Source organism: Lithobates pipiens, unplaced genomic scaffold (genome assembly GCF_037356315.1).
Source record: "Lithobates pipiens isolate NorthernLeopardFrog02 unplaced genomic scaffold, aLitPip1_a1.2 Scaffold_27, whole genome shotgun sequence".
Taxonomy (NCBI): domain Eukaryota; kingdom Metazoa; phylum Chordata; class Amphibia; order Anura; family Ranidae; genus Lithobates; species Lithobates pipiens.
The window spans coordinates 15,366,689-15,381,269 of record NW_027507788.1 but is presented as its reverse complement, the minus strand read 5'-3'; the positions used below and the strand labels follow the sequence as shown (position 1 = coordinate 15,381,269).

General features: G+C 46.0%; 1 protein-coding gene across 1 annotated transcript in view; it reads right to left on the bottom strand.

Annotated features, from left to right (window-relative positions):
- LOC143933567 (uncharacterized) overlaps positions 1 to 14,581 on the bottom strand; it is a 34,099-nt gene that overhangs the window by 16,658 nt on the left and 2,860 nt on the right. Inside the window, exons 2-3 of the mRNA XM_077456510.1 lie at positions 11,721 to 11,834; positions 6,531 to 6,677 (exon numbers count right to left, since the gene is read on the bottom strand). Of these exons, the coding sequence (XP_077312636.1) occupies positions 6,531 to 6,677; positions 11,721 to 11,834 (261 nt within the window). The remainder of the gene's footprint in view (positions 1 to 6,530; positions 6,678 to 11,720; positions 11,835 to 14,581) is intronic.

Genomic DNA, 14,581 nt, shown 5'->3' with positions numbered 1-14,581 from the left:
TAAAGTGGACCTTCCGCTCATTGGAACCCTCCCCCCCTCCGGCGCCACAATTGGCACCTTTCAGGGGGGAGGGGGGTGCAGGTACCTGTACAGTACAGGTATCTGCACCCACTTCCGGCGTAGATTCTGCAGAAGCTACGCCCCTTTCTGCAAAATCCACGCCCCTTTCCGAAGGTCCCCCGCTGCCTGCTGGGAAACACACGGATCCCAGAGACAGCGGGGACCATCCTTATTGCGCAGTGCGACTCGCGCATGCGCAGTAGGGAACCGGGAAATGAAGCCGAAAGGCTCCACTTCCTGATTCCCATACCCAAGATGGCGGCGGCAGCACCCGAGAGACGACCGAGAGATCGGCTTCGGGTGCCGACATCGCGGGCGCGCTGGGCGGGTAAGTGTCCTTATTTTAAAAGTCAGCAGCTGCAGTATTTGTAGCTGCTGGCTTTTAAAAAAAAAAAAAAACGGCGGACTCCCGCTTAAATCCAAATGCCAAGAATATATAATACCATAGTTATCACAAATGTCATGTAATAAACAGCTGGGGTGCAGACATTTTATGAGTGACTAAATGTAACACATCCCACAATACTCAGTGTGACCCACAGTAAAGAAAGAAGTAGGGATCAGGCTATTCCCCACATGTGACCTAGGGCTGAACAGGCATTTAAGTTGGGGACATGCCCCTTCCCTAGGGTATCAAGCCTAAAAATATCTGGACCATCAGACAAAAAGGAAGGAAGGGGGGTGAAGAAGTAAGGAAAATAATGGGTGAAAAGAGGGGCCTAGTCAGGAGCCTAGACCTTGGACCCCAAAGAGAAGGAAAGACTGAAAATGAGAAAAAAGAAAGGGAGAGAAGAGAGGAAACAATGGAAATCCAGTGACAGTGCCTGCCAGATCCATGCAAACCAAGAGGAGTTAAGAATAGTGCCTGGAAAAAGAAACAGTGGAAACCTACAGGTCAATATTGACATAGTTGGCCCATGGCTTCCATATCTTCCTGAATCGAGGCACAGAATCATTAAACTTGCTTGGCAGGTGCTCATTGAGCATAATCCAGGGGATCTAACTCCTGAACATCACAATGTGCACAAAGGGGCACTTCCAAGAGCAAGTGATGGCAAGTTTGGTGGCTGAGAGGATAACATGAATCAACCGTTGTGTGGAACGAGAATGTCCGGAACCCTTTCATTACGAAGAGCTATATGAGGCAGTTGTGGCACCGGAGTTTTAGCCACCCTCTGTATTATCTTGAAAACCTTATTCAAGAAGCCCCTGAGTTTAGGGCATTCCCATCAAACATCTAGCATAGAACCTAAGGATTGGCATCCCCTAAAACACAATGGTGATGAGGTCGGAAAAGGCCTTGCGATGCGATGCGAACCATGTACCACCTAGTGATGACATCAATGCTCGCTTCCACCAAAGAGACACTTAAAATCCTTTAAAGGCAGAGTAGAAGGAAGCCTGCTATAGTTCCAATGCTCTCTCAGCCCTTGTACACACGGTCAGACATTCCGACTGAAAATGTCCGATTGGACCGCGTTGTCGGATAATCCGACCGTGTGTGGGCTCCATCGGACTGTTTCCGTCGGACTATCCGACCGACAAAGTTTTAGAGCTGGATATAAAATTTTCCCACAACATGATCTGATCGGACTTTGTCCGATTGTTTGTAGAGAATTCCGATCGGACAACGTGCCACGCATGCTCAGATCAAATTCCTAGACCAACGCTATTGGCTACTAGCCTGAACGTAGTCCCGTCGTAACGAAATAACGTCAACACCTTCTGAACGATCGGGTTTTCTGACAACTTTGTCCGACCGTGTGTATGCAACACCAGTTTCGGACAAAATCCGTCAGACAAAATCCGACGGATTTGGTTGTCGCAATGTCTGACCGTGTGTACAAGGGCTCAGAGGTCAGATTCGAGTGCCATGCTTGCATATAAGGCAATTTGACATTAGAGTCTAGCAGGAGCCGATAGATAATAGAAATCCCCCCTCTCTTATGTCTTTTTTCAACCTGACTATGTAACTCACGTAAAGCAAACATAGCAAGCAGTAGCAGTAGAGCATGTACCCTTCAGAAAGAATCTTTTTAACTATGACTTAATTGCAAACCTGAGAAAAACACAAAAACAATGGGTGGGTTCGGTGTCCCCCAATGAACTACTGGAGAAAATGTCTAAGGCCGCGTACACACGGGCGGACTGTTCGCCCAACTTTGTCCGTCCAACAGTTTCGGCAAACAGTCCGCTCAAAATTAGCATGGACGGACATGGCCACACACGACGAACGAACAGTCCGCTGAAACCGTGCGCGATGACGTGAACGGCACGTACGACGGGACGAAAAATACGACGTCCTATACACTGCATTATAACTTTCGGCGTGTAAATCCTTTCTGAGCATGCGCCAAACTTAGTCTGTCGAACAAGCCTACACACGGGCGGACTGTTCGCTGAAACAAGGTTTCAGCGGACAGTTTTTCGGAATTTCCGAAAAACCTTGTTCGTCCAACTGTCCGCTGAAACTGTCCGCTGAAAGCCCACACACGAGCGGACTGTCCGCCCAAACACTGTTCAGCGGACAAGGTTGGGCGAACAGTCCGCCCGTGTGTACGCGGCCTTAGGGTAAGTACAAAAAAATATATATCACAATTCATCTCAGGCCGCGTACACACGGGCGGACTGTTCGCCCAACTTTGTCCGCTGAACAGTGTTTCAGCGGACAGTCCGCTCGTGTGTGGGCTTCAGCGGACAGTTTCAGCGGACAGTCTGACGAACAAAGTTTTTCGGAATTCCCATAAGACAGTCCGCTGAAACTTGGTTTGAGCGGACAGTCCGCTCGTGTGTAGGCTTGTTCATCAAACTAAGTTCCGCGCATGCTCAGAAAGGATTTACACGCCGAAGGTTGCATTGCAGTGTATAGGACGTCGTTTTTCTAGTCCCGTCGTACGTGCCGTTCACGTCATCGCGCACGCTTTCAGCGGACTGTTCGTTCATCGTGTGTGGTCAAGTCCGCTCATGCAAATTTTGAGCGGACTGTTTGTCGGATTGTTTGACAAACTAAGTTGGGCGAACAGTCCGCCCGTGTGTACGCGGCCTCAGTGTTTATTTGGGAACCCAGCATCAGACCTCCGAAACGTCCAAATGTAATTCCCATAAAAGGAGGGGGAAGGGTATTACACTGAAAAGTAACTCCTCTTATAGGGCATGCAAGTCCTGAAACAAAATTCCTTTTAGGGTGCATTAACATTGGCGAGTGCACCTTGGCCAGGATTACCTTCAAGAACTCCAGCGGGGTTCCTTGTGACTAGCTGCGAGAAGGCAGACCCATTGAAAGCAATGGGAGGGTGACACCGCCCCCCTCTGATGTAACGCAGGTTTCCGAATGAATTGTCAGCTCCCGTAATACAGAGAACACTCATTGAGTGTTCTCTGTATTACGGGAGCCGAGAATTCATTATAGCCGCAAGTGATTTTAAAAGACTTTTTTTCCTGCAGAAATGACACTTTGTGCAGCGACAGTTCTAAGCACCAGAAACATGCGCCCCTTCACAGGCATACTATAGACACCCCCCAGGTACGAAATTTAAAGGAATATTACACTTTTATTGTTTCACTTTAATCATTATTAAAATCACTGCTCCTGAAAAAACTGCAGTTTTTAAAATTGTTTGCATTGATGCATGTCCCCTGGGGCAGGACCCGGGTCCCCAAACACTTTTTAGGACAGTAACTTGCATATTAGCCTTTAAAATTAGCACTTTAGAGTTCTCCCATAGACTTGTACAGGGTGTTCTGGCTTTTCGAATTTGCCACGAACACCCCAAATTGTTCACTGTTTGCTGAACAGGCAAACAGGCAATGTTCGACTCGAACTCGAAGCTCATCCCTAATTGCCGCTGCTTGACTTGGGTCCCTGAGGTGACTTACGTCTGCTTTTATGATATCCCTTCCTTTAGGCACGGTTCACACCATTGAGAATTGGATGAGGGATTCTCCGCATCCAAATTACAATAGCAGGAGATTGTGACTGGCTCTCTATGGAGCTGGTTCACTTACCCTGCTTATATTGCAGCAGATTGTCGGTGATGGCTGCAATATAAGCCCTACCCCCCAAATAAGCCCTAGTTAAAGTCCTTGTAGGTCTTATTTTCAGGGAAACAGGGTAGGGCTTATTTGGGGGGTAGGGCTTATATTGCAGCCATCACCGACAAGCACTGCTAGGTCTTATTTTCGGGGAAACAGGTCATCTCTGATGCGGAGCCTTGTGCGTCTTTTGGTGCGTTTCAGGTCCGAAATTCAGCCTAAAAGTCGGGCTAAAATTGGACCTGAAACGGTGAACCAGGATGCATCAGACCCCCTGCTGTGAGCCGCATCGGCATGCTGTGTGAACTGAGCTTTACTCTACTAATTGTGAGTGCATTTGTTGCTGTTTGATCAGTAAATTACTCAACTTGCTGCACTTAGATGCGCCCTCTGGTGGTCATTTATCTTTGCCCTTGTACACACGGTCGGAGATTCCGACAACCAAATCCGTCGGATTTTGTCCGACGGATTTTGTCCGAAACTGTTGTATACACACGGTCGGACGAAGTTGTCGGAAAATCCGATCGTTCAGAACGTGATGACGTTATTTCGTTACGACGGGACTACGTTCAGGCTCAGGTTCAGGCCAATAGCTTTGATGTAGGAATTTGATCTGAGCATTTGATCTGAGCATGCGTGGCACTTTGTCCGATCGGAATTCTCTACACATGATCGGAGTATGTCCGATCGGAGCATTTTGTCTGAAAATATTTCCGGCAAGTTGGAAAATTTTCTCCGACGGAAACAGTCCGATGCAGACCACACACAGTCGGAATATCCGACAAAACGCTCCGATCGGACACATTCCGTCGGAATCTCCAATCGTGTGTACAAGGGCTTACAGATATCCTTCTATCTCAGTGATTCTCAACTAGGGTTCCTCCAGAGGTTGTAGGGGTTCTTTCAGCATTGGGCAATTTCTGCCTCTCAGATAAGTTCCCACTCACACCATTGATCTTTTTAGCTATCTGTAAGGAGGTAATTCTTCCCAATGACCACAAGTGTAAGGACCATTCTTCCCACTGACCATCACACTAATGTATCATGAGTTGTAGATTTCAAATTTTTAGCAGGGGGTTCCCCCCGAGACCGGAGAACTATTTCAAGGGTTCCTCTGTGTTGAAAAGATTGAGAAAGGCTAATCTATCTGCTGAGGAGCTGCTTTGAGGACAAGCAAGCTAATCTGCTACCCCCTCGGACGTATGAACTGTGTACCAAGCTTTTATGATTATCGATGCTATTGCTTGTTTTCTCCAAAATTCTTTTTACTAAAAAAAAAAAATGCCATGAAAGAAATATGTAGGGCAGTGGCGTAACTAGAACCTTCAGGGCCCCGAAGCAAGAAACCATGAAGGGCTCCCCTGAACCCCAGCCAGGGCCCTTCCCTCCGAGTCCAGCGGTGGAACTCCAGGGCGTGGTCACAGGTATGACCTTTATGAGCCCTGTAGTTCCACCACTGGTATCAGTCATTTTTTTTATTTTATTTTTTTTATTTTTAGGTGCCCCATTGGGGGACTGTCCCTAGGCAGGATGGGGCCCCCGTCCCCAGAAGAGATGAGGTCCTTTTCTCCAGGGCAGATGAAGTTACTGCCCCCAGGTGAGAAGGGGTCCCTGTCCCCAGGGGAGGTAGGGGTCCCTGTCCCCACGTGAGAAGGGGTCCCTGTCCCCAGGGGGAGATAGAGGGGGTATGTAATGGTGTGTGGGGGATGGGGTCCTCTCACTCACCATGACCAAGCTGTAGGCCGCGCACACATCCATGTTGGCCTGGGCTCCATCCAGTGTGCTGGACGGGCAATCAGCATATCTCTCAGAAAGACCTTTCATCATCTGTGTATGACGGGGGAGGAGGGGGGATGGCAGACAAGCCTCCGGGGAGCTCTCATAGGGCTGCACTGCATCTGTGTGCTTAAATTTGTTTACCCGGGAGAAGTATGCAGTGCAGTGTGGGCCGGACTCGGGAGGGGGGGGGGCGGCACTCTGGCTGGGGAAAACAGACATCGGACTGAGCGGTAATGCATGGAGCAGGAGAAGGGTACTCTGAGGAGCCGGCTGAGGACACAGGTCATGCGGGGAATGCACAACTAAATGAGCAGCCAGTGCGATAGTTGAGCATGGAGCTCTGCTAGTCACCCTCCACCTCCAGCCACCTGTGTGCATGGTGCACTGGTACCCCTAGCTGCCTATGCTGCTGCCGGCCATATGTAGAGGGGGCTGCATGGGCCCCTTGCATCACAGGGCCCGGTTGCGGTCGTGACTGCTGCACCCCTATAGTTACGCCCCTGATGTAGGGTATTGCTATTCAGCTAGGAGTCAAGCAATGGCAGTCCCATTTTTCCCTAGATGTCCCTGTACCAGTAAGAGATGTCGGGGTAACTACATAACGCACTTTACACCAGTTGTACTCTAGGTATGTGATGTCAATGCAGCTGTATACATACAAACAGGAGCGGGCGGTGTGCAGTAGTCTGATTCACAGCAGGTGACGCTGAATTCGTGTTTTCTGATTTGGAGATCAATCGCTCCGGATTTTCCACAGATGCTCTTTTCTCCACAACCTCTGATAAAAAAAGTCGTTGGATTTGGTTCTGTAAAAAAACAAATGCAAAGAAACGTTTTTTTTTTTTTTTTTACTTTTAGAAGGTCTTTAACCCTTTCACGCCTAAGCCTATTTTTTGACATTTGTTGCTTACAAGTTAAAATCCATATTTTTTTGCCAGAAAATGACTTAGAGCCCCCAAACATTACGAGCATGCGCTATATGTTTTTCAAAGTTAACTTTCCTGAGACCGCAGTTTGGTTTTGGGGCTAATTTACAAAATGTAAGGTTTCAGTACCAGTCCAGCTGGGTTGCACTGGGTTCTCCTTGACCGCGGGTGTCGCTGTCACTGCCGGCAAGAGTGAGAACGCAGTCTAGCTGGGTGTATTTAATGCCACGTTTCTTGCGGAAACCAGCCCAGTGGGAGTGTTCTCCTCCTGTGCATTCTGGGAGGTATTTAAGGTACCGACATCACATGCTTTGGGGTTCCATTCCGGAGAATATTTTATGCCTGTTTGGTTCTGGTCCTCCTGACCAGCCCCCCCCCCCGGCCCTCCTGGCCTGGGGTGCGGAACCATGCGTTTCCAGATCTCGGGGCTGGCTAGCCCGAGGCAGCGTTACTGCAGGGACAGGCCTGAATGGATTTGGGGGGCCTGTTGGTCCAAAGGTGGTCCGGTGCCGTCTCATCTGAAGGGAGAGGCCCAGCAACTGGAAAAACCACAGGGGAGGACTCTTCAGGAGAAGGCCGTGTGCAAGGCTGGCTTCTCTGAAGGAGCCTGGAGGCTCAGTTGAAGGACACTACATGGATCTACAAACATACGGTATCGCCGGATCGGCTGAGAGATACTGGTACCGTATGATAGCTCTTTAAATTCGTCTATGCTCAAGAGACTTTCTCAAGTATTCTATGCTGAAGTCTGTGGCAGAGACTTTACTTGGCACCCTACCTTATTGGGCAGAGACTTTCTCAAGTATTCTACACTCAAGTCTGTGGCAGAGACTTTACTTAGCACCAGAGGTGGCTCTAGGTTTTGTGAGGCCTTAGGCGAAACTTACACATGAGGCCCCAATCACGCCCATAATGGGAAAAAAGGAGGCAGGTGCGGAGAGGTCGAGTGAGCAGCTGCGGGTCCCCCAATGGACATGCAGCCCGCATGCCTTGGAGCCGAGTGCTGTCATCCAACCGCTGCCACCACCTAGAGGACTCTACTGTCCCGCTCCCTGCACTTGCTACCACCGGACCTGGATGAGAGCTTGACAACATCAGTGATTGATCACAGGTAAATTAGGGGACCACGAGGCCCCTGTGACTGGGGTGGCCTTAGGCGATCTCCTAATTTGCCTAATTAGAGAGCCGCCTCTGCTTAGCACCCTACCGGCTACTAGGCCTAGTGAGAGGAGGTCTATTCGGGGTTTGTAAAATCCAGCTGTGAAACGGTTGCTATTCTCTGGATTTTTCCTATAAGAGACTTTCCATTTTTGCAGTCCAAAGTACCTGAACGTACCCCTAACCCTCTACCCTAAACTGAGAGACTTTGTTTCTGCTTGAAATAAATAACCCAAAAGAAGATTGAGTGTCAGTTTTCACATTTCTTTGGGCCATCTACCACAGGAAACCCCTAGACCAGGGATATGCAATTAGCGGACCTCCAGCTGTTGCAGAACTACAAATCCCATGAAGCATAGCAAGACTCTGACAGCCACAAGCATGACACCCAGAGGCAGAGGCATGATGGGACTTGTAGTTTTGCAACAGCTGGAGGTCCGCTAATTGCATATCCTTGCCCTAGACAGAGAAGCATTCAAGAAGGTAACAGTAAGCCCAATAAAAATCAGCAGCTCCTTTGGGGGTCAGTGCTACAAACACATACATATAAATATATATATATATATATATATATATATATATATATATATATAGTGGGGAGAACAAGTATTTGTTACACTGACGATTTTGCAGGTTTTCCTACTTACCAAAATCCAGAAAACCACATTGTATGATTTTTGAAAAATGAATTTGCATTTTATTGCATGACATAAGTATCCACCAATCAGTAAGGGTGTCGGCTCTCACAGACCTCTTATTTTTTCTTTAACCACTTACGGGCAGCCCGCCGAAGTTTTAGCTGCCATAACCCCGGTATCCTCGTCTTCCATAGGCCGTCCGATACAAGATAAAATCGGTCACCCCTGCCGTAATCCGGTGCCCTCCGCCACTTACCGCAGCCGTCGGCAGCTGCAGAGGCGATCGAGCGCTGTCCCCTGTCGGGTATGGAGGCGAGTGAGGGGAAAATGGCCCCCACCCGTCTCTATACAGTTGCTGGGCGGAAGCGACGTCAAAACGTCACTTCCGCCCACAGCTCTTAAAGGGCCATTTCCTTTTTTTATAATTTTTTAAAATTACAATTTTTTTTTTTTGCATTTTAGTCTAAACATGAGATCTGAGGACTTTTTGACCCCAGATATCATATTTAAGAGGTCCTGTCATGCTTTTTTTTCTATTACAATAGATGTTTACATTCCTTGTAATAGGAATAAAAGTGTAAAAATAAAAGGAGAAATAAACAATAATAAAAAATTTTTTTTTTTTTAAACGTGCACCGTCCCGACGAGCTGGTGTGCAGAAGCGAACGCATAGGTGAGTAGCACCCGCATATGAAAACGGTGTTCAAACCACACATGTGAGGTATTGCCACGATCGGTAGAGCGAGATTCTAGCTCTAGACCTCCTCTGTAACTTAAAACATGCAACCTGTAGAATTTTTTAAACGTTGCCTATGGAGATTAAGGGTAAAAGTTTGTCGCCATTATATATATAGCAGAGACCTTAGAGAATTAAATGTTGATCGTTGCAATATTTTATGTCACACGGTATTTGTGCAACGGTCTTTTTAAACGCATTTTTTGGGGGGAAAAAAAGACTTTCATGAATTAAAAAAAAAAAAAAAAACTGTAAAGTTAGTCCTATTTTTTTTTTTATATAATGTGAACGATTATGTTAAGCCGAGCAAATAGATACCCAACATGTCATGTTTTGAAATTGTGCACACTTGTGTAATGGCGACAAACTACGGTATCTAAAAATCTCCTTAGGCAACGCTTTAAAAAAAATTAACTGTTACCAGGTTAGAGTTACAAAAGATTTTTTTTTTTTTGCTAGAATTATTGCTCTTACTCTGACGATCGCGGTGATACCTCACATGTGGGATTTGCACACCGTTTACATTTGCGAGCGCGACTTACGTATACGTTTTCTTTGCTGCACAACCACGCGGTAACGGGGGTGCTTAAAAAAAAAATTTTTTTTTATACATTGTCTCTTTTAAAAAAAAAAAAATAATTATCACTTTTATTGCTGTCACAAGGAATGTAAACATCTCTTGTGCCAGTAATAGGCAGTGACAGGTATCGGGGGGTCTAAAACACTCTAAATCCCTCCTTTGCACTTAAAAGTATTCAGATCGCCAAAATTGGCATTTCTGAATACTATCTTTTTTTTTTTAAGATTAGCACCATTGGCAGCCGAGTAAACCGGTCCGGAATTGACGTCGCTTCCGTGATTCCACATCGGAGACCCGATCGGAGCTGAATCTGGCATCGTACAGGTCTCAGCCTAGGTGGTGGACGCGCCAGATCGTGGCTCGGGTCTTTGGGTGGGACGGGAGGCCCAGGAAGAGCGCCAGAAGGCTTTTAGCTGTATCGGTTGTAACAGGGCCGTCTTTAAGGCAGGGCAAAAGGGGCAGCTGCCCTGGGCCCTGCCATTGTTGTGGGGCCCAAAGCAGCTGCCTTATGCTTGCCAACTATCCTGGTTTAAATTCCCTCGCTCCTTGAAGTTTTAGTCATGTGCTGTGTCCCAATATCTCAGTGTGAAGTGCTGCTACTAATGCTGCCCAGCTCTGCCCTATTGTTTTGTACAGATGACTCACCTGCAGACCCTGTGTTTACATGTCAATTATCAGCATTTATATGTAAATAGCTATGGCATTCATATGTAAATATCGACAGCTGGCAGCATTGATATGTACATCATGCCCCCCTGAGCTCATATCCACAGTAATCTCTAGCAACCAATCAACAAGCAGAAACCATGTGCTGTAACCTCTAGCAACCAGTCAGTGAGCGGTAATGATACACTGTAACCTCTGGCAACCAATCGCAATAGCTGCCTGATCTGATTCAGTAAACTGATAATGAGTCTAGCTGCTATTTATTTTATGTCTCAGAGCAGGTGGAGAGCAAAACTGCATGGGGGGGGAGCAAGAAAAGTCTTGCCCAGGGTCCAATCAATATTAAAGACAGCCCTGGGTTTTCCCGATAGGAATTGATTCCGTTGGAAAGATTTAAAACATGTTCTATTTCTAGGTCCATCAGACTTTTTGTAAAAAAAAAAAAAGAAAAACATCTGCTGAAGCCCACACATGATCGGAATATCCGATGAAATGATTCCGTCTGACCTTTTCTGCTGGAAAGTCCGGTCGTGTGTACGTGGCATCAGAGTCTGCAAAAGACTTGAGACCGGGGCGGAGGTTCACCTTCCAGCAGGACAACGACCCGAAACATACAGCCAGAGCTACAATGGAATAGTTTAGATCAAAGCACATTCATGTGTTAGAATGGCCCAGTTACAGTCCAGACCTAAATCCCATTGACAATCTGTGGCAAGACTTGAAAGTTGCTGTTCACAGACGCTCTCCATCCAATCTGACAGAGCTTGAGATATTTTGCACAAAAGAAGAATGGGCAAAAATGTCCCTCTCTAGATGTGCAAAGCTGGTAGAGACATGCCCAAAAAGAATTCCAGCTGTAATTGCAGAGAAAGGGGGTTCTACAAAGTATTGATGATTGTAACAAAATGTGGGAAAATTTCAAGGGGTATGAATACTTTTTCAAAGCACTGTTGACTTTTCTACTCAGGCTGCAGTTACTTGCTACAGAAAAGGATCTGTGAATGCACACCTCTTGGTTTTTGCTGCACCTGGATGATTTAACAGATTGAAAAAGCTTTTTCAAGTTTTTATTTTATTTTTTATTTATTTTTTATTTTATAGAATAAATCAGAAATTCTCATACAATGTCTTTCCATGTAGCTTACCTGGACCTGTAGTTTGAAATTCAGAAATGCAAACAAGGTTTGAAGAGCAGGTTACATTGTTACCGATGCATGAGGGATCTGAGTTTACACACTCCGTGCAGATGAGGGCGTAACCTGCAATGCGAGAAGATACATTGTTACCGACATTCGGAGTATTAACCCCTTTCTGACCAGAGCAAATGTAAGCCCTTGTACACACGGGTCGGACATTCCGACAACAAAATCCGTCGGATTTTGTCCGACGGATTTTGTCCGAAACTGGTGTTGCATACACACGGTCGGACAAAGTTGTCGGAAAATCCGATCGTTCGGAACGTGATGACGTTATTTCATTACGACGGGACTACGTTCAGGTTAGTAGCCAATAGCTTTGGTCTCGTAATTTGATCTGAGCATGCGTGGCACTTTGTCCGATCGGAATTCTCTACACACAATCGGACAAAGTCCGATCGGATCATGTTGTCAGAAAATTTTATAGCCCAGCTCTAAAACTTTGTCGGTCGGATACTCAGACGGAAACAGTCTGATGGAGCCCACACACTGTCGGATTATCCGACAACACGGTCCGATCGGACATTTTCCGTCAGAATGTCTGACCGAGTGTACAAGGGCTAACAGCCTCTGGGAGCATCAGTTAAGTTGTACCCAAACCCAAAAATATTATATGTATGTATGTATATATATATATATATATATATATATATATATATATATATATGAAAAACGATGGGACTCGTTCTTACAATGCAAAAATCTTAATTGAATCCAATTTTCAGAAATATATATATCTCTATACGTATGTGTGTGTATATAATATATATATATATATATATATCAAACTTTGGGCCAGTTACCTCCTCCTCTTATCACTTGAAGTTTAAGCTGATGAGTTTATCAAGTGCAAAGAATTGGTTGGTGAAACTGTGAACAAGTATAGATCCGATCTTGAAATGAAAAAGAGGAATAAATTCGACCGTGATATTGAGGACTACGAGAGGAACCAAGTATATAGATGGCCACGTCCTTACAATCGACGTGGTCGAACAGATACCCCCCCAGGACTGGCCATACAGTCCGCCCGTGTGTACGCGGCTTTAGTAAACGAGAGGACATTGTTTGTAAACCTGCTGATAAAGGCGGTTCCCTTCCGTGGTAATTATGGACTCTACAATGTATTAATTAGAGGTGACTCGCCAGCTGGGTGACCTGGTCTGTATACAAAAAAGTTGCCACGGACCCCACATGGAGAATCAGGAAACAACTTGAGAATGTCTTACAGCCTGCCCTAAAAAATGGGTTGATTTCTCGCAATCTTTTAGATTTTTTTTATTTCCATCTCACACTCGGATTCCGGTGTTGTATATGTTACCGAAAATCCATAAAGATTATCGGTTCCCTCCAGGACGCCCGATTGTGTCGGGGAGGGACTCTATTTTTGTCCCGGCGGCACAATTATTAGATAAAATTTTGTCCCCTCTAGTGAAAAACACGATAGCATACATTAGAGATACACAACATTTTCTATCAAAGATTAAACAAGTATCTACATGTCAGGGAGGAGAGATCCTTGTAACATGGGACGTGACTAGTCTATACACGTCCATACCACATCAAGCTGGGATCAATGCAGCGATAGGGCTCATTAGAAGTAGTGGTTTATATTCGGATGTGCAGATTACCCTGTTTGAGAGCCTATTGCATATTGTGTTACATAACAATTATTTTCTCTTCAAAGACCAGTTTTTTATTCAACACACCGGGGGGTTGCGATGGGCTCTAATGTTGCCCCTCCATATGCCTGTGGTTTTATGAACGAACTTGAATGTAAATATATTTTTGAAAACATATTCAACACACTAGGGGGTTGCAATGGGCTCTAATGTTGCCCCGCCATATGCCTGTGGTTTTATGAACGAACTTGAATGTAAATATATTTTTGAAAACATATTCAACACACTAGGGGGTTGCAATGGGCTCTAATGTTGCCCCGCCATATGCCTGTGCTTTTATGAACGAACTTGAATGTAAATATATTTTTGAAAACAAATTGTTCTTGCAACATTGCGCCACCTGGTGACGGTATATAGACGATGTATTTGTCATATGGCGGGGTAACATTGAATCCCTGATGCTTTTTGATGAGATGATCAATGGGTGCTTCCCTGGTATTCAGTTTAAGATCAATATTGGTGGGGATTCCATTCCCTTTTTGGACACCCGGATCTATATTGATCAAGGTCAAATTGAGTCTGACTTATATGTGAAGCCAACAGATATAAATCAGTTTTTGATGTTTAACAGTTATCACCCACCACATGTTTTCAAATCTATTGTGAGAAGCTAATTATCTAGGGTTAAACGTATTGTCAGTAATGAGATAGTGAGGAGGCAAAGATTACAGGAGATGTGTCAGAAATTTTTGGAAAGGGGTTATCCCGATGAGCTGATTAACCACTTCCTGACCGGCGCACGCCGATGTATGTCAGCAGAATGGCACAGGCAGGCATATTGGCATACAGGTACGTCCAATCTTAAATGCCGCCCTGCCATCGCGAGCGTGCTGCCAGCGGTGCGCTCGCATGCCGGTCGGGACCCCTGTGAGTCCGGTTGTGGGTCCCGCGGACTTGATCGCCGCGGGCATACCCGCGATCGTCTCACTGGATGGCTGAACTGGGAGATGCCATTGTAAACAGCATCTCCCCGTTCTGCCTAGCAACAAGTGACGCTGATCTCTGCTCCATGTGATTGGAGTAGAGATCAGTGTTCACTAAAAGAAAGCCCAGCCCCCAACAGTTAGTAACACGCCCCTAGGACACACTACACTGCCACCCCCTGGTTAACCCCTTCACTGCCAGTGTCAT